Here is a 24,715-nt window from a genome sequence, read left to right as displayed (position 1 = left end):
AAAAGAGACTTATACAGGCTAGGACTAAATCAGCACTTTTATTATGATAGAACAGTGGTTCCCAACCTTTTTTGCCCTAAGTACCCCCACAGCCCTATCAGTAAGGCTCAAGTACCCCTTCATCGAAACTAAACCTAAGTTGTGTTTTAAAGACAAATAATAGTAATATTTATTAATTCTAAACATTAAAGTAAAAAGCACTGACTGATGAAGCATGTTTATTTTAACAAACCACTATCATTGTGATCAGTGTTTGCATTTTATCAGCTCATTTGCATTTTAAAAGACACACCCAAAAACGGCACATTTTACTCAGCCCTACAAAATGGCAATTTTGACATGCTATAGTTAATTATCTGTAGGGTGTTTTGAGATAAAACTTCACATATGGACTCTGGGAACGCCAAAGACTTATTTTACAAATTACAAAATGTCATCATATGACCCCTTTAAGGGCCAGATTTACTAACAGCTTGCGCAAACCATCATTTTGTCGTTAAATAACAACTGAACTTACTAAAGACACGCAGTAGATATTTAGCTCTGAAAAGGTGTTATTTTTGCGACATTATTGCATTTGCGGATGTTTTCCTTTTGAAGCAACATTAATGCGAGGAGAGTATTACATTTTGCCAGAGGAACATACTTAAAAAAAATATATAGAGTTTGCCAAGCCAAGCTATGTTTAATTTGCTGGAGAAAAGAGGAGGAGAAGTCAAATCAGGTATTTCAAACCTTCTTTTACCGTTCATCTTTCGTCTTACTTTCACTTAGCTGGAATTTCACACTCCGCAGTCCGCATTTTCATTGCGATGTCCTGCCGAGTTCTCTTATTTGCGACCCTGTACTAATTTGCGCTGTAGATTGCAATGGTCATTATAGAAATGTACATATGTCATTATTGTGCCTGTGTATTTTATTTGCGCCTTTGTAGTAAATCACACGCAAATTATCCATTTCGGCGCTTATTTGGAATTGAGCTCTCACGTCCTTTTTAGTAAATGCCCTAAATTTACTAAAATCTCAATTTAAGTTACTGATAATTAAAGTGTGCAAATAAGTTAAATTATTCTGTTCAAATATAAAGAGAAACAAAATGTGTTAAGACATTCTTTATAAATACAAAAGACATCATACGGGACAATATATGTTAGCCAAAAACAATGCAAAAGTTTTTTTGCATTATTTGAAAATGTAATGGCAGCGGGAATGAATATTATAGCATTATTTGAACATTATTTATAGTTAAACTTTGTGTCTTTAGAAACTATTCAGGTTCATTGAAAATAGTCAGATCGTTCTTGAGTTGGACATCGCTATTGCTTTTTGGATCATGCAACGCATTTACTCTTGACGGCTAATTATATTAATGATAAGATTAAAATTACAAAGTTTTCCTTTTTACAATGCTTTCCTCACAAAAATCAATCTTAGGTAAATGACTGGACAAACTAAAGACATTTTTATTAAAAGTAAATGAGATCAAAGCAAAATGTAAATCTTTTTGCGTACCCCCTGGAAACTCTTCACGTACCCCCTGGGGTACGCGTACCCCCGGTTGGGAATCACTGTGATAGAATATAACCTCTCTATGTCTCCAACTGGCCTGCCTTTGATGTGTACAAAAGAAGAGGCCCTGGAGACGCCTAAAGACTCTTGAAGAAGAGAAGCACAAAACTCTCTTTGTTCCTCCTTATAACAAAAACCTAATACATGTTCTGTAAAATAAGTAACATGTGGATGAAAATGTCTTAAAATGATTTAAATACAGGGAATAGGAAGAAAAGCTGTAAAAAGTGCAACATTAAAGTTAAAGGAACAGTATGTAAGAAATGTATATCAATAAATCATAAAATGGCCCTGATATGTCACTAGACATTAAGAAATCATTTTCATTTCAAATACTTGTATCACTGACAACAGTGGTCCGGCCAGGATATTGTCATTTAAAAAGTTAAGTTGCAGCCCTCAACTGATGTTTATGTTGTCATGTTGTGTATTGGCCACCAGTTTTGTGATTGCAGTACCAGTTTTGGCCACAATCCTACATACTGTTCCTTCAATTTTTATACAGTGGCACCAAAACATGTCCAGATACTTGAATGAATTTTACTGGATAAATAAAAAATTTAAGTGGTTTCCTTATGGAGCCAATTGGACAATACCTGTAGGTTCACACAGGTGACCTATCAGAGTAACCAGAGGTGTAGTATAACAAAAACTAGGGACACTGTGGATTTTTCTCTTAAAAAACACATTTTCTCTTAATTTTGAACAATGCAAAATCAAACAAATTTTCTTTGGTTATATCTTCTTACCATAGTGGGATGCTGTTATATAAACAAGTTTCAAAATTGCAATTCAGCCTTTAATCGTAAATGTTTTTGCAGGAGGAGATGAAGAATACATTTACATGAACAAGGTCCTAGTCCCAGATCAATACCCAAACAAAGGTGAGTCCATGTTCTTCATCACCATTAACAAAAAACAAGCCACAACTTGTGCAGGTGTGAAGATGAAAATACCCGTAGTTTTCACACGTTTTTTTTTTTACATATCACTGTGGTTTACCTTGCTTTAGCAGTCCTGCTGAGAATATGTGTCATGTTCAAGGAGGCGTTTGGGTTACGGCTGAAGTGTTGCACCCCCCCGTCCACTTCCTGTCTGTTTCTCAGTAACTCCCGATCTTGCTCTGTCTCTCGGCCAGACCCCCATCTGAGGCCGAGCTGCTTTGTTTAGATTTCACTGAAGAATGTAGAGTAACAATAAAACTAGACTTAACATTCAGTTCGCAAGCGTCTGCGCCAAAAAGACAGATAGATGAGTAAACTGCGTGGCATCCTTTGATCGTGTTCATGACTGACACCAGTGCAGAAAAACGTTAGTATCGATAAACAAAATGTTATGAAGCAAAGGCTCATCAGGAGAAACAACCTTTGAAGTTCACTACCATGAATATGGATGGTTTTCATCATTTCCTGTCCATATGTGAACATTTCTGCAGCCTTATTTTATTTGCATCTGACAAATCAGAAATTAAAATGAACTACTGAAGTTAGATATCCAGCACTAGGACTAGATAAAAAATATTAGATTATATACTATGAAAAGCATGTCCTGACTCCTTAGTGACTCTTAGCTGTGTGGATTTGGTATCCGTCTTGCGTTCCTACGGCAACCCAGATGTTACCGTTTGGAGAGGAAGTCAAAGGAATGTCTGATGGGAAGCAACAGAATATGGCCATCAGCACTATACGGACGCCACAGGCCAGGCAACATTACCACAGCTGGGCCACCAGCTTATGCAAACAGTGGCAATTATTACATTGGCTTGTTAAGTTGCATAGACAGTATTGCTTCACTTGATGAACACTTCTTTTCAAGGCACGTTTACATGACAACGTTTGTACTACTACAGATGGCACAGTTCACTCGGATCCACAAAAAATGACTAAAATGCTTTATTATGTTCACCAGGCCAGTAGATGGCGATGTTACTTTGTAAAGAAACACTACACATATGCACTCTTCTATAGAGCGATAAACACAAACAATCAAGACGATGAAAGCATTAGGGGCGGTTCACATTTCACGTCTAAAACCGCATGGAAAACGCGACCGTCGCTTGGATCTTGTCACATGACCCGCTAGCGGCATTCAGAAAAGTTGAGATGTTTTAACTTGATGCGGTGCGGACGCGCCTGGAAAAATAAGCGCGGCGCACCGTGTGCAAGTCGCGACCATGTAGCTTCCATTATGACCGTCAGTTGGTTCTTGTAATATGACCCGCTTGCAGCATTCAGAAAAGTTAAGATGCTTTTAACTCGATGCGGTGCGGACGTGCTCGGAAAAAAACGAGCGCATCGCGTGCAAGTCGCGACCATGTCACTTCCATTATGAGCATGCATACCGTGCGCCTACATATGAAATAACGAACTTGAGCGTGCAAAAGACACGATATGTGAATTGCCCCTTAAGCAGTTTTTTTTTGACGGATGATGAGGTAAGTTTATTACTTCAAGTGACCCTGGACTAAATAACTACAAAATGTCGTAAACTTTGTTGTAGAAGCGTTAATACACTCAGTATCGTAAGTAGCACACACACAGCCCTGTAAGCCGCCGTAATTGTCCAGTACTTGCGCATGCCTGTAGACTAAACACGTAATATGCACGCCCATGACATAGTTCTATTGTTTTCAAAGATTTCCGTTTTTCTTATTAAAACTGTAATTTTTTAAAACATGCACTTTGAAACAAATTTTCAAATGATGCATAAAATGCATAAAAAGTTTCCCATTTCGGTTGTGCAAATGTCCATTTAGTAATCACCCCTGTTGTATTATATAAAAATGTTTTTGCCCCCCCCCCAGAGCACAGACCAGAAGAAGCCAATGGAGATCTGGGAAGACACTTCGCCATACCCGTAAAGAGCCCACCAGAGCCCCCTCCTCCTAGATCAGTGAGTTACCTTCAGCATTGTCTTATACCCCCCGTTTATATCTGGTATTAAGATGCATTTTGATCGGTTCACAAGTGGACGAGAGAGACACATTTCTGTGTACCCCTTGTACTTTAACCTGTCTCTTTTGTCTGCTTTTGACCGCTTCTACTTTTGAATGTGTTTTCCACTACCTATGAATGTGGTCGAAAGTGCTCAAAATGTATTACCCCCCGTATGACCACCACTTGTTAAAGATGTTTGTATAAATAGAAATGCAACACTCAGCACAATCTCCTATTTGATCTCACAAATTTTATTGCAAGACACTGATGTAAATACACTATATGTTATCATTTACTTTGCATTATGCATTAGCTTTTGTCCTTTTGACTTCATGTTTTCTGATTATAATGTAAGAAAAGAAGCAAAAAGTGATGCTATGTTGTCTACGTGGTGCGTTGAGATGCTTTGTAGCTCCTGTATCAATCCCAGGGTGCAGTGGGAGTGAGCAGTCAGTCAGACAGACAGCAGGATGGAGGGTATTAAAGCTCTCCAGTGAGAAGACTTTGAACTTCAGACCCTTCTGCGGGGTGCTGGGTCTGATTAACAGCAGCTGCTTAAGTGATCGGCGAGCTGTTTATAGAGGCCGAAGAACCGCAGTTAGAGCAGTAACACGTGTGCACGTCCACAAGAGTGTTTGTGAATGAGGCAAGACATGTTCACACCTGCTTATTTATTGGACTTCTCTCATTTGCCAAAGTGAATATACACAGATGTATAGCGACAATTACTACAGAAGACATTTGTGCAGTTGTGCATTTTAATTATTTAAAGTAATTTACCTCAAATTGAAAGTTCTGTCATTATTTCTTTTGTGAAACCACACAAAATAAGTTGAATATGCTAATGCATGTTTTGAATGACATGATGGTAAAAAAGAACATAATTTTCCTCTTTGGATGAGCTATATGTGACTACCGAAAAAAATGAAATATCATATATATCCAAAAGTCCTAGGGTGGCTGTTTAGCCTCTACAAGATCTTCCACAGTTTCCCCATCACCATCCATCTCCATTGTATCCTCTGCATCATTGCCCTCCTGTGTATCTCTGCTCTTGGGCAGTCGGAGTAAACATGTCCAAAGTGAGCCACTTTTTGGGAACCCCGTCATCTGTCTGCGGGGCTTCCACTGATCACCGCAAATATGATATTCCAGAGTTAAATTGCGGTTCACTGTAAATGCAGAGTCCCCCCTTACTATAGCGGTAAAGAGGGCGCCCCTACTGTTAACGTAGTGTCCCGGCATGGCCGTCCATTGGCCCGTGGTGATGTTGTAGCAGTCCATTAGGCAGCGTAAAAAATCATCACACGGGCCGTTCCTCATAACGTACAAGTTGTCACCGTGAGCCACCATACAGTGTCCATAACTCTGAGGCTTGACCATAGTGGTGGTCAGCGTCCATTCATCTTTGACCGGTGTGTATTCGTAGATGTCTGTAGTGTCTGGAGGCTTCCAAAAGCACACAAATATCCTACGCCTGGCAACAGCGCTCGCGGCTGCAGCCACCGAACGTGGTGTGTGCTTGCAAAGCGTCCAAACACCTGTGGAAACGTCACAGGCCTCTACTGAGGACATGATCCTTTTATCGAATTCACCTCCGATTGCGTACAAGTGTCCGTTGTGGCCCACTAAGGTGAAGTTGTACCTCGATTGCAGTGGGCCGTCAAACTCATTCCAAGTGTTGGTTTCTGTGTCGTAAGAATAGCTGCAGTTTACGGTCTCCTTGCTAACTCCTCGAACCCCACCAACGATATACAACCGATTTTCCACAACAGCAACACCAGCCATGGAGGTGCTGGCGTCTGTCGGTAAATCAGTCAGGTATTTCCAAGCTCCCAGTTTCTCATCAAGGTAGAAGACTGTCCTGAAGGAGTCCTGAAGCATCTTCATGGATGGCGAATGGGTGCCCAGAGCGACGAACGATGCAGGTGAAAGAGACTCAACGTAGCAAATCATCTCCTCTGGCAGCACTTTGACAGCATCCTGCAGGTCAATGGAAGCATCGCAGATAAACACAGCAGCACTATGAAACAACCTCCACAATCCATACACCGCTGCTGTATGGTACAGAAGAATGCAGTTGTCTGTGTCAAGGATTTCTATTAAGTGCTGAACCAAGACGTTCACTTGCAAGAAGGCTGCACATTCAGCGGCGTCCACAATCTCATCCGGATCCTGGATAACAGGCCGCTCACCCCTGGAAACGGCCAAAGCGATGAGGAAACCCCTCGCTTTTAGACCCCCTCGCAAGTGAAACTCGTTCTGCTGGCTGTCTTTCATCCCCGAGCGGAAGAGAGCTCGAAAATACTCAAAGTTTTGCCCAAGGACGGCTCTGTCTACGATGAAAACAGTGTCCTCTACCCATACTTTCAAAACTCCAGATTCTTCACCTTGCTCTTCCCCAGAATCTTTGTCCCTGTCCCTGCACGACCATGAACCGCAGGGTGGCCCCATAACACTTCTGTTGTACCTTTCTAAATGCAAAATGCTCTGTACACAAACCATGAAGATAGGCAGCGTTCAGTTTATTCAGTGTTTCTGTTGACTGTAAACAGACGTGTGCAAGCAGTGCAGTTGTGTCATGCAGCCTGGCGACACTGAAAATAGCAACACGCTAAAGATAGCACGGGTGGTCAAAGGAATCAACGACCCCATGGATTGGCACAAGTTTTAGGAAAAGATTTATTATACTAGAATTTAAGGTATTGACATTGTATAGAGTACAAGTACAAACCTGTTGAAGTACAGTAAGCATGTCAGTACTGGGAAGTGCATGGATTGTTGTAGTGCTAAGAATTTCAGTGTTATCCTAAATAAATCGCACTGTGTTAAGTTAAATTGAATTAACAACTTAATTAAATAATGATACAATCAAACACTGTAATAGACATACTGTTTCCCCATACTTATTTTAAAATCTCTATTAACTGTGCTTTAATTGACCCATCAAATGCCACTGATAATAGTTTGTCTTGTTTTAATAAGACTACAAAGATTATTTGTCTTCAGTACCCTCTCTACCTCAACAGCTATTTGGCTCGGGTGGGTTACATTTTTTCCACGCTGGATTTTTGGCTTTGGAACGAGGGATTTTCCATGTTCTGGGTGTTCATTTGGAACGTTGCCCACTTGCTTTTTCTTCTTTTTCCCAAAGACTCGTGCTTTATCGGTTTTCATTTGTACCTTATTCTTGAAAGACCTCCTACATAGAGTATATTACCATTAATTTATTTTACTGGAAGGTGGGGAAATTCACAGATTACAGTATGAAAACAAGGTAAAGGTGAACGTAAGATGCTGGCTTTAAATTTGAACTTGTCCCTATTCTTGCTTGATGGTTTTTACACCTATTTGACCTTACATAAACAGTACTGTATCTCTATTGCCATGGAGATACTGTGATGTGCTTTGCCTCATGATCCTGACCCCTGGCAATGGCCGGCAAGGCAACGAAACTAAGTGTGAGAGGGAGGAGGCTTCCCTAAAATGCCTTTGCTTTCTGTTTAATCATTGTCAGATGCCTGAGGTCTCACAAACTGCTGTTCCTAGCAGCTTTCTTTTTGTTTCACAGATTTTTTTATGGAGTAAGAAATGTGGGGGTTGTATGTGTGAATTGAGGTCAGCGTCTTCCAGGGGTGCTTTTCTCTTTTCCCACCAAAACCCTGTTTTGTTGTGGTCCCTTTTCAGTGACGATCGCATAACTCTTTAGTGTGTATTTTACCTTTTTTTTCATCACTCAATGCATGGCCAGCTTTTACTGTTTAACTTCCTGTGTCCTTGAGATCTGGTTGTTTATGTACATGTTTCCTATTGCTCAGTCTGCCTATTGCTCTACAACAGTAGTGCAAGCAGGAGGTTTCAATCAAACCACTTACTCTAACCTGTCATCAGCATTTATCTTTATGGTTCCCGAGCTACTGCTGGCCCTCATCGGTCCTGTGTTTGTTAGAGGATGTACAAGAGAGGTCCTCGGTTCTTGAGTTTGCCCAGGGGCTGTCACCACTTTTGCGGGTATCAGGGGGAATTTAGTAATGATACGAAACGGCTGATTTGGGAAACCTCATAGTAGCTCCACACCCTTTTTAAAAGCATTACTCCTGCAGGCAAACACGTGTGGAATTGCTTTTCCTAGCCGAGCAAGGCTGAGGTCAGAAACAGATCGGTTTCAGGGAAGAATCCCCCGCTGGTCAGAAAGAAAGGAGCACATGAAAGACAGGTGCACAAATGACCTGTTCTCAAGAGCCCCTTTTCTCTGAGTCATTACATTGAAGTGCATAATACAGAAACGTTTAGTGTTTATTTATACACGGGCCTCTTGAATGCTTTATTCTGATTGGCTGAGAAATTTTCCATGGGTGTTGATTATTTTTTTCTGTAAATGCAAACCTAACCTGTCAAATGTCTTAAAAATAGGCACCAGAGCAATGTTTGTGGTAACCGTGGTATAAGAGGTATAACTGACTCCAGTCCTTTGCGTTGTCGTGCCGCATTACCACCTTGAGTGTGCATTATTTTCTTATAATTCAATGGCCCACCGTCAATTATTCCTTACATATGTGTGTTGTGCACTCGAGGTACGGAAACTAGAGGTCCGACCCGAGACCCATCTCGGGTTTGGGTCTAAAAAAGTTTCACGTGTGCCTCGGACACCGGGCAGATATAATAATACTGGTCTCGGGTAATTTAAAATGAATGTGTTTTTGCCGAACAAACCCGAAGACCCGAACTCTCGCGTATGTGCGTCAATGTGCTTTTCAAACCTCTTCTCTGTTTGCCAAGAGCGCTTGCGACATACACCGATCAGCCATAACATTATGACCACCTGCCTAATATTGTGTAGGTCCCCGTTTTGCCACCAAAACAGTCCTGACCAGTCAAGACATGGACTCCACTAGACTTTCTATCAGAACCAGCATTCCCTTTTTAAGCAATTTCAGCTACAATAGCTCGTCTTTTGGATCGGACCACACGGGTCAGCCTTCGCTCCTCACGTGCATCAATGAGCCTTGGCCGCCCATGGCCCTGTCGCTTTTCCTTCCTTGGACCACCTTTAAAAGGTACTGACCTGGCCATTGTTTCAGCTTCTAACACATCAACTACACTTGTCCTCAAAGTTGATGTGTTAGAAGCCAGAAAAATGGGCAGCTCTTGTGGGGTGTTCCCAGTCTGCAGTGGTCAGTACCTATTTAAAGTGGTCCAAGAAAGGAAAAGCTGTGAACCGGCGACAGGGTCATGGATGGCCAAGGATCATTGATGCATGTGTGGAGCGAAGGCCTTTGTGGTCCGATCCAACAGACGAGCTCTAGCTGAAATTGCTAATAAGGTAAATGCTTGGATGATTTATGTAGGATGATTTTTTGGAGAAAAGTAAATCACAAAAAAAGACTTCAGCTGGGTTTTCACAGACCAGGTGGTCACATTTACCTGTTTCTCTTGTTCTTCTTCACTCAGAGCAACATCGGGAGAGAACCTTTCCCCCTTCCACCTGCTCCCGATCCTGCGTCTCTAGACACTGAAGGCTATTATGAAGAGGCTCAACCATATGACTCAACCATCAATGGTAGGCTACGTCCCATCTTTTATCCAAAGGTCATTTTATTACATGTGATGAAGTAGTCTATTATGTTCTATGTTTTAATAAAATCTCTTCCAGCTGAGTTTTGTTCTAAACAATGCTGACATTTTTAAACATTTTGTCAAAAACTGGTTGACTGATTTGCCTACTGTGATCTTTGCTGGTAATTATCTGCGTATAAACCTCTGGTCATTGACCAGTCTGTTTCACTGTTGCTATGTCTGTATGCAACTGCACTCTACCTCATATAATCAACACCAACTATCTTCAAATTTGGGCTTTGCAAACACCCCCTCCCAGCTTTACTGTGACAGAAGCCTGCAGGCAGTGAAAACGGAACAGTGGTGGTCTTTGTTTAAGCAATAAGCGGCCGTCTGGATCTGGACACACGGTGACGGAACATTGACCGTGAGCCCAGGAAATGAGGCCAACGGTGATTGGGCATTTAGCTGAGGTTGCAAAGTTCAACGCAGTGTGGGGACAATCATTCACAATCATCTTCAGCAGATGACGTATGTTCCTGGTCAGATTATACTGTGGCATTATCACGCAGCTGTGCTGTGAAATAATGACTGCACAAATGATGCACACAACAATATATAGGACCCCAAGGCCAAAATTGAAGATAGTGACAAAAAAACATGATGGTACACTGTCAATGTAGACCATTTTGCAAGATGTAAACAACACTGGTCCAGAAACACTTCCTGTTTCAGTTTGTAACTATTTTCTTTATTTCAAATCTATCTTAAAGATGTTTGTTTAACTTTTTGATTAAGTTCTATGTTTTGTTGGTTGTATTTTATCCCAACGTTTTTTTGTAGTGTTAAAAAACTGGAACAGGAAGTGCTTCTGGACCAGTGTTGTTTACATCTTGCAAAAGGGTGGAGCTCAGATGGAAAAGCCATTAAACGCTACCCCTGTCAAAAATGAGATAATGATATTAATCGAAAGCTCTTGGCAGGTATTATATGTTCATCAAATACTTTCGCTTTAATTCTGCTTAATCTCGGCCTCAGGTCATTCAGAACAATGTGATCTCACAAATTTCTGTGGTATAGTCACGGAATATTTTGCTAATTTATCCGTGTCTTTGTCACGGATCTTCGCATTTTTCTGTGTCCGTACCACGGACTTTCTTTTTCGTGTCAGATTCACATATTGGAGGCTGTTTACACTTGGTATTAAGATGTGTTTTCATCTAACTGATCACAAGTGGACGAGAGAGACACATTACGTTTACACCTGGTATTTAAATCCGTCTCTTTTGTCCTGAATACTGTGAGGAGGCGGTCTGTGATCATTCAAACGCGAGCGGGAGTAATTATGAGTTTATATGGACATAAACTAATATTATGTCGGAGTCCGCTGCTTGTTTAGCAAGTAAACATGCTGCACAGTGTTTTGTACGTGTATATGTTAGAGCTTTCTCTGAATTTTCAGCGCAATTGATGAAATGGGATCGCGCAACTTTCACACGTTTTCAAAACGAAACTACGGAGATCAGCTGCTTTAGTTGTATCAATGAAAGGCTAAAAATAGCACTGTTCACCGTGTGTTCACGGCAGAAGTCAGAAAAGACCTATAACTTGTGTTTAGTACCTCAGATTAGATAAATGGGCGGAGAGAAGGCGGTCGCGTGTGGGTGTTCGAACACATTCAACCACATGTGCGTTTACACAAGCAAAAGCAATCCGACTACCTCTGAATGTGGTAGAAAGTGGTCGAAAGTGGACAAGCTCAAAACGTTTTGAACACCGTTTACACCAGGCATTAACGTTGTCCACTTGTGATCCGATCGATAAAAACGCATGTTAATGCCAAGTGTAAACAGCCTCTTGGTTATTAAAATGTTTTTTTCTATTATAAAACCATTGTTGTTTGGGGTTAGATTTGGGATTTGGGTTAGGATGTCACTTTAAATATTGGTTTATACAAATTTTTCCAGATTTTTAAACAATTGTCACCTGACGTTAGGGTTAGAGTTGGGTTTGGATGTCATTTTATGTAACAGAAAGTGGTTCTAACCCCAAACCCAAGCGACAATGGTAAGAAAATAGGAAAAACAATTGAGTAACCAATACGTACGGACAGGAAAAATGCGGAGATCCGTGACAATGACACGGATAAATGAGCAAAATATTCTGTGACTATAACGCGAACATTCGTAAGATCAGGCTGTTCAGAAATACTGGTTTGTGGCCAGATTCCTTTAAGAGTCTTATAAAAACATGTCATGTTCATTTACAAGAAAACATGTCAGACGCACTTCTAGTCAACTAAAATAAAGGCTAAAGGTAATGCATCAAAAAGATGAAACAGTCATGCGGTTCTTGTTTAAACCAATTTGCTCTTCCTGTTTCATAGGTTAGTTTCTCTACCTGTAGCTTCTTACTTACATATTTTTTCTCTTCCTCACTTTTTGCTATTCCTCTTTCATTCTCCTCCTCTGTAGATTTTGGTTGCTTTGCCATCATCACAGGTACCAGGAATCGCATAGAAGCTTCAAACAATGCGATCAATGCTGCGATCTCTCCGGGTATCTATCCCTCTTTCTCTCAATGTGCAAAATCAGGAGAAAAACAAACAAACAATATTAACTTCATTGCATGGCTTGGAATCACATCCATCCCAAACCTCAATGTTCAGCTCATCCAAGCTTGAGGTCACTGACTTTGCATTCGCTCACTGCTTTATAGGCAAGCACACAGGCATGGCATGCATGCTTTTCCTACTTACTGCTCACTCTCTCCTACTCATATTTTAATCGGTGATGTAAAGACCTTTATCGGGACTTAACTTTGAAATGTTTGAGAAGAGTTTGATATGCAGGAGTCAAATTTAAATTCCAGAATAGATTTCAGTTAATGAAACAGTTCACCCAACAATGAAAATCCTCTCATGCCGTTCCAAACCCATGTGCTTTTTTCTGTTTTAATGAATGGTGCTTAAACCTTCAAGGCTTCACAAGAGATTCAAAGGTCATAGAGATTTTATTAAAGTGCAGTCGGTCTTACGAGTTCTAATAAAAGCTTTATGTGATGTTAAACATTGAAACCTATGCACTAAATGTCAGTGCCGTGGTAGGATAGTGCAGACTAAGTGGGGGTATTATCCCCTTTTGACATCACAAGGGGAGCCAAATTTCAATGACCTAATTTTTCACATGCTTGCAGAGAATGGTTTACCAAAACTAAGTTTCTGGGTTGTTCTTTTTCACATTTTCTAGGTTAATAGAAGCACTGGGGATCCAATTATAGCACTTAAACATGGAACAAGTCAGATTTTCATGATATGTCCCCTTTAAAAAGGTCCTAATATGCACCATTAGTTACCGATACATGTATACAATTGAGATACCAATATGCTCTTTTTGGTACCAATATAGGAACTCTTTAGGTGTACTTTCTGAAAGGGTACAGTTGTAGTTTATATTTTGGCCATGCATTTTTATGACAGTGTATGAAAATTATTGGTGCATCGGTTGTTTCAGTAAAGCAAACTACACTACACACTCTTATAAATGTTTTTTTTAAACATTTTGTGAAAATCATGGGTGTGGAATAAAGAAAATATATAAACAATTCCTTCTAACATGTTCCAACGCACCAGTAGTTTAACTGATAATCCTGAATGTCATCTACTCCACCTCACTCTTTCGACTCATTTCATATTTACAGAAGATATAGAGGCGGTGAGCAGTTCATATGAGTCATACGATGAGGAGGAAATTACGAAGGGCAAGTCCACAGCTCAACATCAGTGGCCATCCACAGAGGCGTCCATTGAGCTAATGAAGGATGCTCGAATCTGTGCCTTCCTCTGGAGAAAGAAGTGGCTGGGCCAGTGGGCCAAACAGCTGTGTGTCATTCGTGAACATCGTCTCCTGGTAGGTGACATCACTGCATTATTATTGTGAGCGACACCCATTTCCCACCCATATAGCTGATCTGTTATATGTATGTTTACAACTGTTGATGAACCTGTTACTTCACAAGAACTAGTAAGAATGTTTTTGTTTTTGTATTTTAACATTTATATGTTTTGTACAATAAAAAAATCATTAGGATATTAAGTAGTGATGCACCGATGTATCGGCCGCCGATATTTATCGGCCGATTTTTTAATGAATTTGAAACCATCGGCATATCAGCAATAGCACGAGAAAGGCCGATACCGATTGTTTATTAAGTAACTGCATAAAGAAATCCATTATATGTAAAAAAAAAATGAGTTAATGTTGTTAATAAAATAAATGCTGAATAGCAAAAACCACCTTTTAAGGTTGTCATGCTGTCTTATTATATTTGTTTTAGCTTTATTTGTGCCTCTCTTATTATGTTGGTCAGTTAAATGTTAATTAGATCAAATCCATGTTCAGTAAAAATAATTTGATGCTGAAATAAACTAGCTAATAGACCAACTGTATAGTATTGTATACTAGTGTTTAATATCGGTATCGGCCAGAAGTTGGCTGTTTAAATCGGTATCGGTATCGACCCAAAAAATCCTAACGGTGCATCCCTAATATTAAGTATAGATCATGTTCCTTGAAAATATTTGTACATTTTCTACCGCAAATATGTGTAAAAATGTATTTATCATTAGTAATATTGTTGTTAAAGGAAAACACCACCGTTTTCCAATATTTATATGTTCTTACTTCAACTTGGACTAATTAATACATCCCTATATTTTTTCAATGTGTGCATTTATTCTTTGCACAATGCGTTGTGAATGTGTTAGCATTTAGCCTAGCCCCATTCATTCCTTAGGATCCAAACAGGGATGAATTTAGAAGCCAGCAAACACTTCCAGGTTTTCCCTATTTAATGACTGTAGTTTCACGAGTAAGTATGGTGGCACAAAATAAAACGTGAGGAGTTTTAAAGCCGATAAAAAATGAGAACTATATTGTATGGCGGTAAAGCAAGTAGTTCGGAGCGCAGTAACATCATCACTCCTGACTACTCCCTCTCTCGCTCAAACTTCTGTCAATATTACTCCACCCGGGGTCGAAGTGCTGCAAACTTAGTGCTATTCCGCCATATAATATAGTTCTCATTTTTTTAAAAATCGGCACGTTTTATTTTGTGCCACCATACTTACTCGTGAAAGTACTCATGTTACAGTCGTTAAGTAGGGAAAACATGGAAGTGTTTGGTGGCTTCTAAATTCATCCCTGTTTGGATCCTAAGGAATGAATGGGACTAGGCTAAATGTTAACACATTCACAATGCGCTGTACAAAGATTAAGTGCACACATTGAAAAAAGATAGGTATGTATTAATTTGTCTAAGCTGATGTAAGAACATAGTAAAATATTAAAAACTGTGGTGTTTTCCTTTAATATATCTATTTTTAATCTATAAAAATATTAAAATTTTATTTTGTGTGCTATTGTATTTAGTGCTACAAAAGTTCAAAGGACCAGACACCACTGCTGGATATTAGTCTGCTTGGCTGCAGCGTCGTCTACAAAGAGAAACAAACAAAGCGGAAAGAACACAAGTTGAAAATCACTCCTTTTGGTGGAGAAGCCATTGTCCTGGGACTGCAGAGTAAAGATCAGGCTGAACAGTGGCTTAAGGTGAGAAACATGAACCCTTGCCCCTATGGATGTTATCTCTGCCCTGTTTATGCGGTTAAACACACTTTACATCCTCATTCCATTTTTATCAGGTGATTCAGGAAATCAGTCCGAAAAATACTGCAGGATCGGATGTAACCGAATCCCCGACACTCATGTGCACGAAGGTAGTGTTGCTGTATGTTTTTTGACATTTGCTTTTGTGTGGTAAATACACAGACGTATATATTTATTTTTGTGCTGCACCCTAGACTGTTAGCCGTTAGCCGTTTCTTAGTCGTCTCAATGACTGACTAGCAATGACGTTTTGCGCTGTTTAGCAGGGTGAGCAAAGCGAGAGATACTCAGTGGCATCCGAGAGTGGAAGCAGCACAGACAGTCACACCGAGAACCTGGAGAACAAAGATGGTGAGAGCACTTTCTGAGGGATGTACCCATACAAAATATCTGTGCCGATACCGATATTTTCGCTTTTACTTCTCGTTTCGAATTATGTCGTGAAATCCTGGAAACTGCAATTCTGTTTGTATATGAGTTCTGATGTGTTTTATTGCTCTTTTTGATTGTCAGAATATAATCTCCTTTAAAACAATCGTCCGGTGTCCAATTGGAGGAAAAAAGCCTTTATCTTCCATATGATTATAGGCCAATATATCGGTGCATCGCTAGTACGAACACACAAACCATATGTGCATTCAAAGACTTTTTGTGCATTCAAAACGCTTATTTTTAAAGGGACACTCCACCTTTTTTGAAAATATGCTCATTTTCCAGCTCCCCTAGAGTTAACGTTTTTTATTTTTACCGTTTTGAAATCCATTCAGATGATCTCTGAGTGTGGTGGTACTGCTTTTAGCATAGCTTAGCATAATCTATTGAATCTGATTAGACCATTAGCATCATGCTAAAAAAATTCGATATTTTTCCTATTTAAGACTCACCTGTAGTTACATTGTGTACTAAGACCGACGGAAAATTAAAAGTTGCGATTTTCTATGATATTACGCAGCGCCTGAAAATCCCCTGCTATTGAAAGTAACCAAGGGGACTATTTTCAGGCAGTGCGTAATATCACTACGCCTGCGGCAGCCATGTTACAGCAGCAAAATCCTTTATTATTACGCCAAAATGAGAGTAAAGTTTCTAGACATATCTGACTAGAAAATCGCAACTTTTAATTTTCCGTCGGTTTTAGTACACGATATAACTACAGAAGAGTCAAGTTTTATATAGGAAAAAATCTAAACTCTTTAGTTATTTTTTAGCAGGATGCTAATGGTCTAATCAGATTCAATGGATTGTGCTAAGCTATGCTAAAAATGCTAGCGCCAGACCCAGAGATCAGCTAAATTGATTCCAAAATTGTAAAAATCAAATGTTTAACTCTAGGGGAGCTGGAAAATGAGCATATTTTCAAAAAAAGTGTCCCTTTAACATTTTTTCTTTACTGAACTACAAAAACGCATTCGTTTTTTGTGATGCTTTAATGAATACTTTCGCATGTTCATCATTTCCCCTTTAGTTAAGAAGAAATATGGCAAGTTTAGTAACCTTATGAACATTGGGAAAAAGAAAGTTTCCTCTTTGGAGAGCCCAGAAAAGACACTGGATGCATCAGGTAAAGCATCATTGCTTCACTAAATTTATCATCACCTGAAAAGGAACCTATCCATTCATAAATATATTTATATATGTCTATTGCAGGTTATCTTAATGTCCTGGTAAACGCACAGTGGAAAAGCCGTTGGTGCTCAGTTGAGAACAGGCAGCTTTGTATCTACAATGACAAAAACAAAAACAAAGTATCCCAGCAGCCACTGGCTCTCGAGGGGTGCACGGTCCTGCCGGACCCCAGCCCTGAACACTTATATTCATTCCGCATCCAGATGGATGGAGAGGAGCTCGCAACCCTAGAAGTAAGTCCTGTAGATTAGAAGTTAATGTCTGTTTATACACGTGGCTATGACATAAAGTCTGAAGGCCATTTTTAATTTAGCCTAGCAAATATTTTTCTTGTAAATTCAATACCGGAAGTATCAACATCCAGGTTTTATTTTCTATACAAATAAAGTACGTTTCTAAACGAGTGGATAAATGGGTGATTTCCTCTCCTCATTCCTGAGTTGTTTGTCATCTGTTTTCACTTAAATACTTCTTAATAAACACCCAAGTTCCACGGAAAGAAAAATAGTAACTTCATCACAATGATGATTCAGTATTTCAGCAGAAACTTAAACATGACTGCCATCTTCAGGCAAGAATTAGGCCAATGATGTCCAATAGCACCTGTTATTATATGACCATCATATGAATGTAACTGTAGTTGATTCATTGCAAATGTGAAATAAACTGTACCACTAGACAATCACATCTTATATTTACAACTGTTTGGTAAACACTTCTTACTCTATGTAATACACTTTCTTCCCAGGCTAAATCCTCTGCTGATATGGGCCACTGGCTAGGCCTCATACTTTCTCAGACAGGCACCAAAACAGACCCAGAAGACCTCACATATGACTATGTGAACTCTGAGAGGATATCCAGTATTGTCAATGCAGCCAAAACATCCATGTAGTATGTCATTTTTTTTGTTCGTTGGAAAATACAAAGTGCATATTTAAAGATATAATTTATTATACTATATAGGATATTTTTTACTTAATATTTTTGTTATGTTGTTCTGAAAAAAATATTTAAATCCTCTTTACCTGAGAAGGAGAATGATCTACTACACTGTCAAAAAATAGTCAAAAATGAGGCGTTACCCTTTCAGAAAATATACTTTTGCACCTAAAGAGTTTATATTAGTACCTGGGGGGTACATACTGGTACCCCATAGTGCAAATTAGTATTATATTGGTAGCAAATGTATACATATCTGTACCTAAATGGTACATATTAGCACTGGGGACCATTTTTTCAGTGTAAGATATTAAGACTTGTTTTCTAAACAAAATTATCAATTTAGTTTATTCTTAAAACAAGATGAATAATCTGCCAGTGTGGTAAGAAAAAAATGAATTAAACGTTTTACCTCTTTATTTAACTCCTTAATTCAAATTGATTATCTTTGTCTCTATCTATTTAAAGCATAAACTCTCTTAGGTTTGAAATATTTTACAGGAAACAAGACTTAAAGGTGCATTGTGTAACTTTTATGAGGATCTCTTGATAGAAATGCAATACAATAAACATTGCGTGGGTCATTTCATAACACGCGGATAACCCACGGGTGGGGTTAGGGCGGCTAAAAAAATTGTCACTTTATTTGCAAAGCGAGTTGGGGCGGTCATTAAAAACAAAATAAAAAACCCATATATGTTGAGTGCAATTCACTATATCTTATATTAAATGTCCATCCATATTAATTTTTCACTCTTTTTTTAAAGATACAAACAGAAAATACAGGAAATATGTACACAAAATGTTCAATTTTCAGAACTAAATGTCTTCTTCATGCATCAGTCGGTATTTAGTGTGACCTCCGTTGGCACGAAACACATCTTGAGCTTTTTTGAGGAGACTGAAGTCCTGAAGTCATTCGATTAGAATTAGTAATTAGGATTTAATTTAATTTCAGTTTAAAAGATCCTGCAGTTGCCTGCTATTGCTCAAGTGGAAGGGGAGTTTACCCTAAATACTTGACACTTATACGTTTATCCTGTTTTTCATACTACATATGCATTTCCTGTATTTTCTGGTTGTATTGTAATAAAGAGACTGAGATATAATTATATATGATCACTATACAATTGCAAAAACAACAAATTGCAAAAAAAACCCTACCTGTACATCACTTATACACAAGTTGTAGTTGGTTGCAATTCACAGTCTCACCACTAGATGCCGCTAAAAGTCCCCATTGCACCTTTAACGCGTTAGGTAATTTTGCTTCTCAGGTAAATGTAAGAATTTTTTGATATATATATATATATATATATATACAGGACATAAATACTAAGATGAAAAACAATGTTTGCAGTGCCGTACAACATCTATGTAGCTTCACTTAGGGATGTGTTTATTGTCTTTGTGTGTGCTTCTTAGTCTGATGAACAGGAGGTACTCAGAGCCCAACACGTATACAGACAGACCTCAGTCGGACCCTCAAACCTGTGATGACATATACGATGATGTGGCATCCATAGACAATGACAATGAGGAGGTGGGTTAAATACCCTTGAAGTTGCTTTTGTTGTTTGTTCTAGAGCAAAACATTGACTAAGTAATCTGACAGATATTATGGTAACAGAAAGTTATGGCAATAATGGTGTTATGTTTCTGTAAACTTGTGGGCTGTTCACGTTCAATAACTTTTCTTTGATACATTTGCTTTGTTCGGCCACAGGAGATTCAGGACGATCTGAACAGCAGCTTTGAGGTAACAACGAATGCCGAGCAGAACGAAAAGGACAGGATTTATCTGGATCTGATCCCGCTTCGCTCCTTCCTGCACATGACCCCGGGCCAAGTGTCACCACAGATGGAGTCCAGTCCATCAGCTGTTTCACAGGAGGAGAAAGAGGTTGCGGTCAAAGAGGTAACAGTTTAATTTTCAATCAAGTCAATATTAAAGATATCAAGGTTGTATTTTCTTTTAATTATGTAGGATGATTACTGTATGTATTTTATGACATGCTTTTTTTGTGGCTGTAGTTACATAAACCAAAAATTGACAACCAGAAAGTGTCAAAAAATAATTGACTGTTCAAAGCATCTAACATACAGTATAATACAAATTGTTTTGTAAATGTAACACATTTCTTTTTGTGAAAATGTGTTTCTGTCCTAATGCATTTTCTGCTATTAATGCATTATATAACAAAATATCAAATCAAGAAGATTTTTTTTATGTAGTCTAAGTCAGTGATTCTCAAACTGGGGGCCGAGCGATGGTGCCAGGGGGGTCCCAGTATTATGACATTTTGTAAAATACATTAATTTATCATAAATTCTGTGAAATGAAACCTCAGAAAAATACATTGTATGTTTTAAAATGTTTTGTTTAATTAAAATGTTTAAATTTTAGAATGTTTTATGTCATACATTTTCTTTTGGGGGGGCGCGAAGGAATGCACCATACCCAAGGGGGGCTGCATGCTGAAAAATTTTGAGAACCACTGGTCTAAGTGTCCAAATACTTTTTGCCTCTATTATATGAAATATTATATCAGTAGCAGTTTAGGTAATTTTTGCTTTGACTTTTGAGTGAATTTTGGCACAGTTTTGTATCTGTTTTGTATAACTTTCTTCTAAAACAGACTGAAAATGAAGTCATATTACCAAGCAGCACCAAGTCCCCCGCTTCTCAACCAGCTGATCCTGCAGTAGCCGCTAACGCCTCCCCGAAATTGAAAAAAATCAGTTTCCTTAATCAGGAAGGCCAGAAGTCGTCCTCTCCCTCCACTCTCCCATCCCATTCAAAAACATCTCCAAATACAACCCAGAGTCCACCCACATCCAGAAGAAGAGCAGCCACCACGGACAGACCTCTTGACAAACCCAAGGTCTCCACAGCAGGTGAGATTTGTATGCAGATTTAGCCTGCTGTATTTTTTCCCTGCCACCCACTTGTGCAAGCCTGTTTGTACAGTAACATGTGAAATTCGATCATAACTTGTGCATATTTCCTCGGGTTTAGCAGGTCCAGGATCAGTGGATGTGAAGTTGGGAAAGAACAGGACAGAAGCCGATGTCCGACGTTACACAGATGAGAGGGATCGACTGGAGCGAGAGAGGGAGGAGGTTAAAAGCACACTTGCTGCATTGAGAAAAGACAGACGGGAGGTGAAAGAGGAACTGAGCTCCTGCGAAGGTAAAGTAACAACACCTACTGGTCATATTTAAAAAATCTTTAAGTAAATATTTGTTTTTAATTTTTTTGTGTGCTTATAAGTTTGACCATACAGAAATTATAAAAATGGTACTAAGTAGGGCTGGGCAATAGATTAATCTAGATTAATCTCATACAAAAATAAAAGTAATTTTTTGCATAATATATGAGTTTGTAATGTGTGTAAATATTATGTATATTTAAACACACACACATACATATACATTTAAGAAAAGTTTTGTTTAAATATCGTTTTTTTATTTATATATAATTTAGAATATATAAAAATATATATACACATGTAAATTTTTCTTAAATACATACATGAATGTGTGTGTATTTATATATACTTATTACACGGCTCTCTGGAATGCTTGATTCTGATTGGTCAGTTGAGACATTTGCAGGTTCGTTCTTTTCAAATAATAACCGCTCCAAATTAATAACGCATAGCCGGACTACTTGTACGAGTAAAATCGTTCCGCGCCAATAAAGATCAATAAAGATTACTGTCTGTTTGGCGCCATCTTGTGACAAACACTGGACAACCACGACAAGACACAGACAGCTTACTGAGACTGAACTTGACAAAATAGAGCATGACAGCTACGAAGCCAACACACAAAAAAATACAGAATGGGCATTAAAACTTCTCAAAGACTGGTTAAAAGAGAAAAAATGGAGACAAACAAGTATGAAGCAGAGGATCTTAATAAGGTATTACGATCATTTTATGCATCTGTGCAAAGTTTCGCGGAAGGATAAAAATGTTAATTTAAAACAAATATGCCAATAAAATGTTTCAAATTCATATTCATGTCCAGTTTTTTTTCTTATGTGGCAAGTAGCCGTGTAATAAGCGGGATAATGTAGAGGCAGCCGGTAGTTATTGGGAAATAAGCCCCTTCAGTGTGATACAACCTGATCACACTGTCGGGGCTTATTTCCCAATAACTACCGGCTGCCTCTACATTATCCCTTACATAATACACATGTTATGCAAAAAGTGCTTAGTAACTTTGACTGAATGGTTCTTTGAGGAACCCAAAATAGTTCTTCTATGGCATTACCGTAACTTTTGAACAACCTTTATTTTTAGTCGTGTAATATAGGGTTCATTCAGGTTAAGTGGGATTCTTCGATAGTCATCTCAATGTAAAAACGTGTCCTGATTTACCTGAATTACCCAACACCAATTCCCTTATGCTGAGTACACACCAAAAGATACCGGTAATCAGGGCTGATTTTGGGATGATTTCCTCCCTTCCAACAATCCTAGCTATGTCCCCATTATCTTGATGGTTCTACAGATTATCTTATCAGATTTTCCTTTGGTGTGAGGTGTGTTAAGAGTGTCTGAACCTGTTTGGAAGAACGTCGGAGCCGCCCCGATCGCGAATCATAAATATTAAATCGTAATATAAAATCCTGATGTGTGGGGGGAACCTAAGGACAAACACGTGCACGCTCTTGAGATTATTGCGTGAAATGAAATAATGAGGCTGTTTACACTTGGCATTAACATGCGTTTTCGTCGATTGGATCACAAGTGGACGATGTTAATGCCAGGTGTAAACAGTGTTCAAAACGTTTTAAACGCGTCCACTTTCGACCACTTTCAACCACATCCAGAGGTAGTCGAAAACCCCTTTCGATTGGATCGCTTTGGAGTTGTGGAACACAATGTGGTTGAATGTGTTCGAACAGCCACACGCGACCGCCTTCTCTCCGCCCATTTATCTAATCTGAGGTATTAAACACAAATTTTACGTCTTTTTTTTACTTCTGGCGTTAACATCCGTAGTTTCGTTTTGAAAGCGTGAAAGTTGCGCGATCCTATTTCATCAATTGCGCTGAAAATTCATAGAATGCTCTAACATACACACATACAAAACACTGTGCAGCATGTATACTTGCTAAACAAGCAGTGGACTCATAATATTAGTTTGCGTCCATATAAACTCATAATTACTCCCGCTCGCGTTTGAATGACAGTAGAGAGACTCGCCCACCGTCTCACAGACCACCCCCTCACAGTATTCAGGACAGAAGCGGTCGAAAGTGGACAAAAGAGACGGATTTATATACCAGGTGTAAACGTAATGTGTCTCTCTCGTCCACTTGTGATCCGATCGATGAAAACACATCTTAATACCAAGTGTAAACAGTCCCATAATCCAATCAGAAAGTGAGATGATGGAAGCAGACCATGTTCCCGCTGTCTACATTTCTTCACCCAAACCATTTTTTCCCTCTGAATTCTCTGTGAGTGTGAAAATCATTTCAAACACTATCATTGAAATTTCTACCTGCAAATCGTCCGCCATGCTAATTCTGAAGTCTCGCAAGATTTTGTGAGATTTCCTGTGTTTACAGTCGAGACTCTGGTTGAAAATCTGTTTGTGTGTGGTGTGCTGTCTTGACACATCATGGCACACCACACACTATAGGTGCAAAACGGTTAAATCAAGGTTTTTTACATATTGAAAATCTTATAAGATGTAAAAAAATTTGTGTACCTGGCATAAAGATAAATGATGGTAAAGCAGTGTCTGTGTGGTACTTTTACCTGACCTGCTGTAATACTGTAACATCCTAACTGTACACGTAAAATGATAAATATTGCTCACATAGATGCCACTCAGCAAGCCTCACTGGAGGCACGTCTGAAGCAGATGGAGGAGACGTGTCGTGAGGCGGAGCATCGGCGGGTGGAGGTGGAGTTAAGACTGATGGAAGTAAAGGAAAATTTGCGAAAAGTGGAATCTGGACCCTTTACACTGGGCACGACGGTAGAAAGCAGTCTACAGGAAACTTTACCGGTTAGTACACCGTACCGTACAGACTACATGTTACTTCATAGCTCAACACATAACTTCTCAAAGGTTTTCAGTTTTAAAGGTGCAATGTGGGACTTTTAGAAGGTGCTCTTGACAGAAATGCAATATGATATACATAACATATATTATCAGTGGTGTATAAAGACCTTACTTAATGAACTGTATTGTTTTTATTACCTTAAAATGAGCATGAGGTTTTATCTACATACACTTGCATGGAAGGCCCCCACCATGTTTCTACAGTAGCCCTAAATCAGGGGTGTCAAACTCAATTTCATCCCGGGCCACATCAGCATTACGGTTAATCTCAAAGGGCCGGTTGTACTATTTGAATGACTGTATGAATGTATCAACTCTTTTATTACTGTA

At 39.1% G+C, this 24,715-nt stretch overlaps 2 protein-coding genes across 4 annotated transcripts in view; one reads left to right on the top strand and one right to left on the bottom strand.

Annotated features, from left to right (window-relative positions):
- Positions 1–24,715, top strand: part of afap1l2 (actin filament associated protein 1-like 2) — a 46,075-nt gene that overhangs the window by 16,206 nt on the left and 5,154 nt on the right. Inside the window, exons 3-17 of one of the 3 annotated variants that reach the window (XM_065262547.2) lie at positions 2,391–2,453; positions 4,373–4,461; positions 9,957–10,065; positions 13,761–13,969; positions 15,491–15,670; positions 15,763–15,837; positions 15,991–16,078; positions 17,193–17,288; positions 17,375–17,586; positions 18,102–18,247; positions 19,721–19,838; positions 20,022–20,213; positions 20,935–21,193; positions 21,318–21,488; positions 24,141–24,328. In XM_065262547.2, coding sequence (XP_065118619.2) covers positions 2,391–2,453; positions 4,373–4,461; positions 9,957–10,065; positions 13,761–13,969; positions 15,491–15,670; positions 15,763–15,837; positions 15,991–16,078; positions 17,193–17,288; positions 17,375–17,586; positions 18,102–18,247; positions 19,721–19,838; positions 20,022–20,213; positions 20,935–21,193; positions 21,318–21,488; positions 24,141–24,328 — 2,195 coding nt within the window. Of the gene's footprint in view, positions 1–2,390; positions 2,454–4,372; positions 4,462–9,956; positions 10,066–13,760; positions 13,970–15,490; positions 15,671–15,762; positions 15,838–15,990; positions 16,079–17,192; positions 17,289–17,374; positions 17,587–18,101; positions 18,248–19,720; positions 19,839–20,021; positions 20,214–20,934; positions 21,194–21,314; positions 21,489–24,140; positions 24,329–24,715 lie in introns of all 3 variants that reach the window. The other 2 variants (XM_065262546.2, XM_065262545.2) reach the window with 2 other exon arrangements.
- On the bottom strand, positions 4,743–7,040 carry LOC135744424 (kelch repeat and BTB domain-containing protein 13). The gene has a single exon (XM_065262548.2). It carries the CDS (start codon positions 7,008–7,010, stop codon positions 5,457–5,459), a length of 1,554 nt encoding a protein of 517 aa, XP_065118620.2. The 5' UTR covers positions 7,011–7,040; the 3' UTR covers positions 4,743–5,456.

The sequence above is a fragment of the Paramisgurnus dabryanus genome, chromosome 1 (assembly GCF_030506205.2).
Source record: "Paramisgurnus dabryanus chromosome 1, PD_genome_1.1, whole genome shotgun sequence".
Classification (NCBI taxonomy): Eukaryota; Metazoa; Chordata; class Actinopteri; order Cypriniformes; family Cobitidae; genus Paramisgurnus; species Paramisgurnus dabryanus.
Note: the sequence above shows the minus strand (reverse complement) of the source record. Positions and strands in the feature narration are given on the sequence as shown.

What these genes read in the sequence shown, in the direction of transcription:
- LOC135744424 (XM_065262548.2), bottom strand. Translation starts at nt 7,010, where the DNA reads ATGGTTTGTGTACAGAGCATTTTGCATTTAGAAAGGTACAACAGAAGT.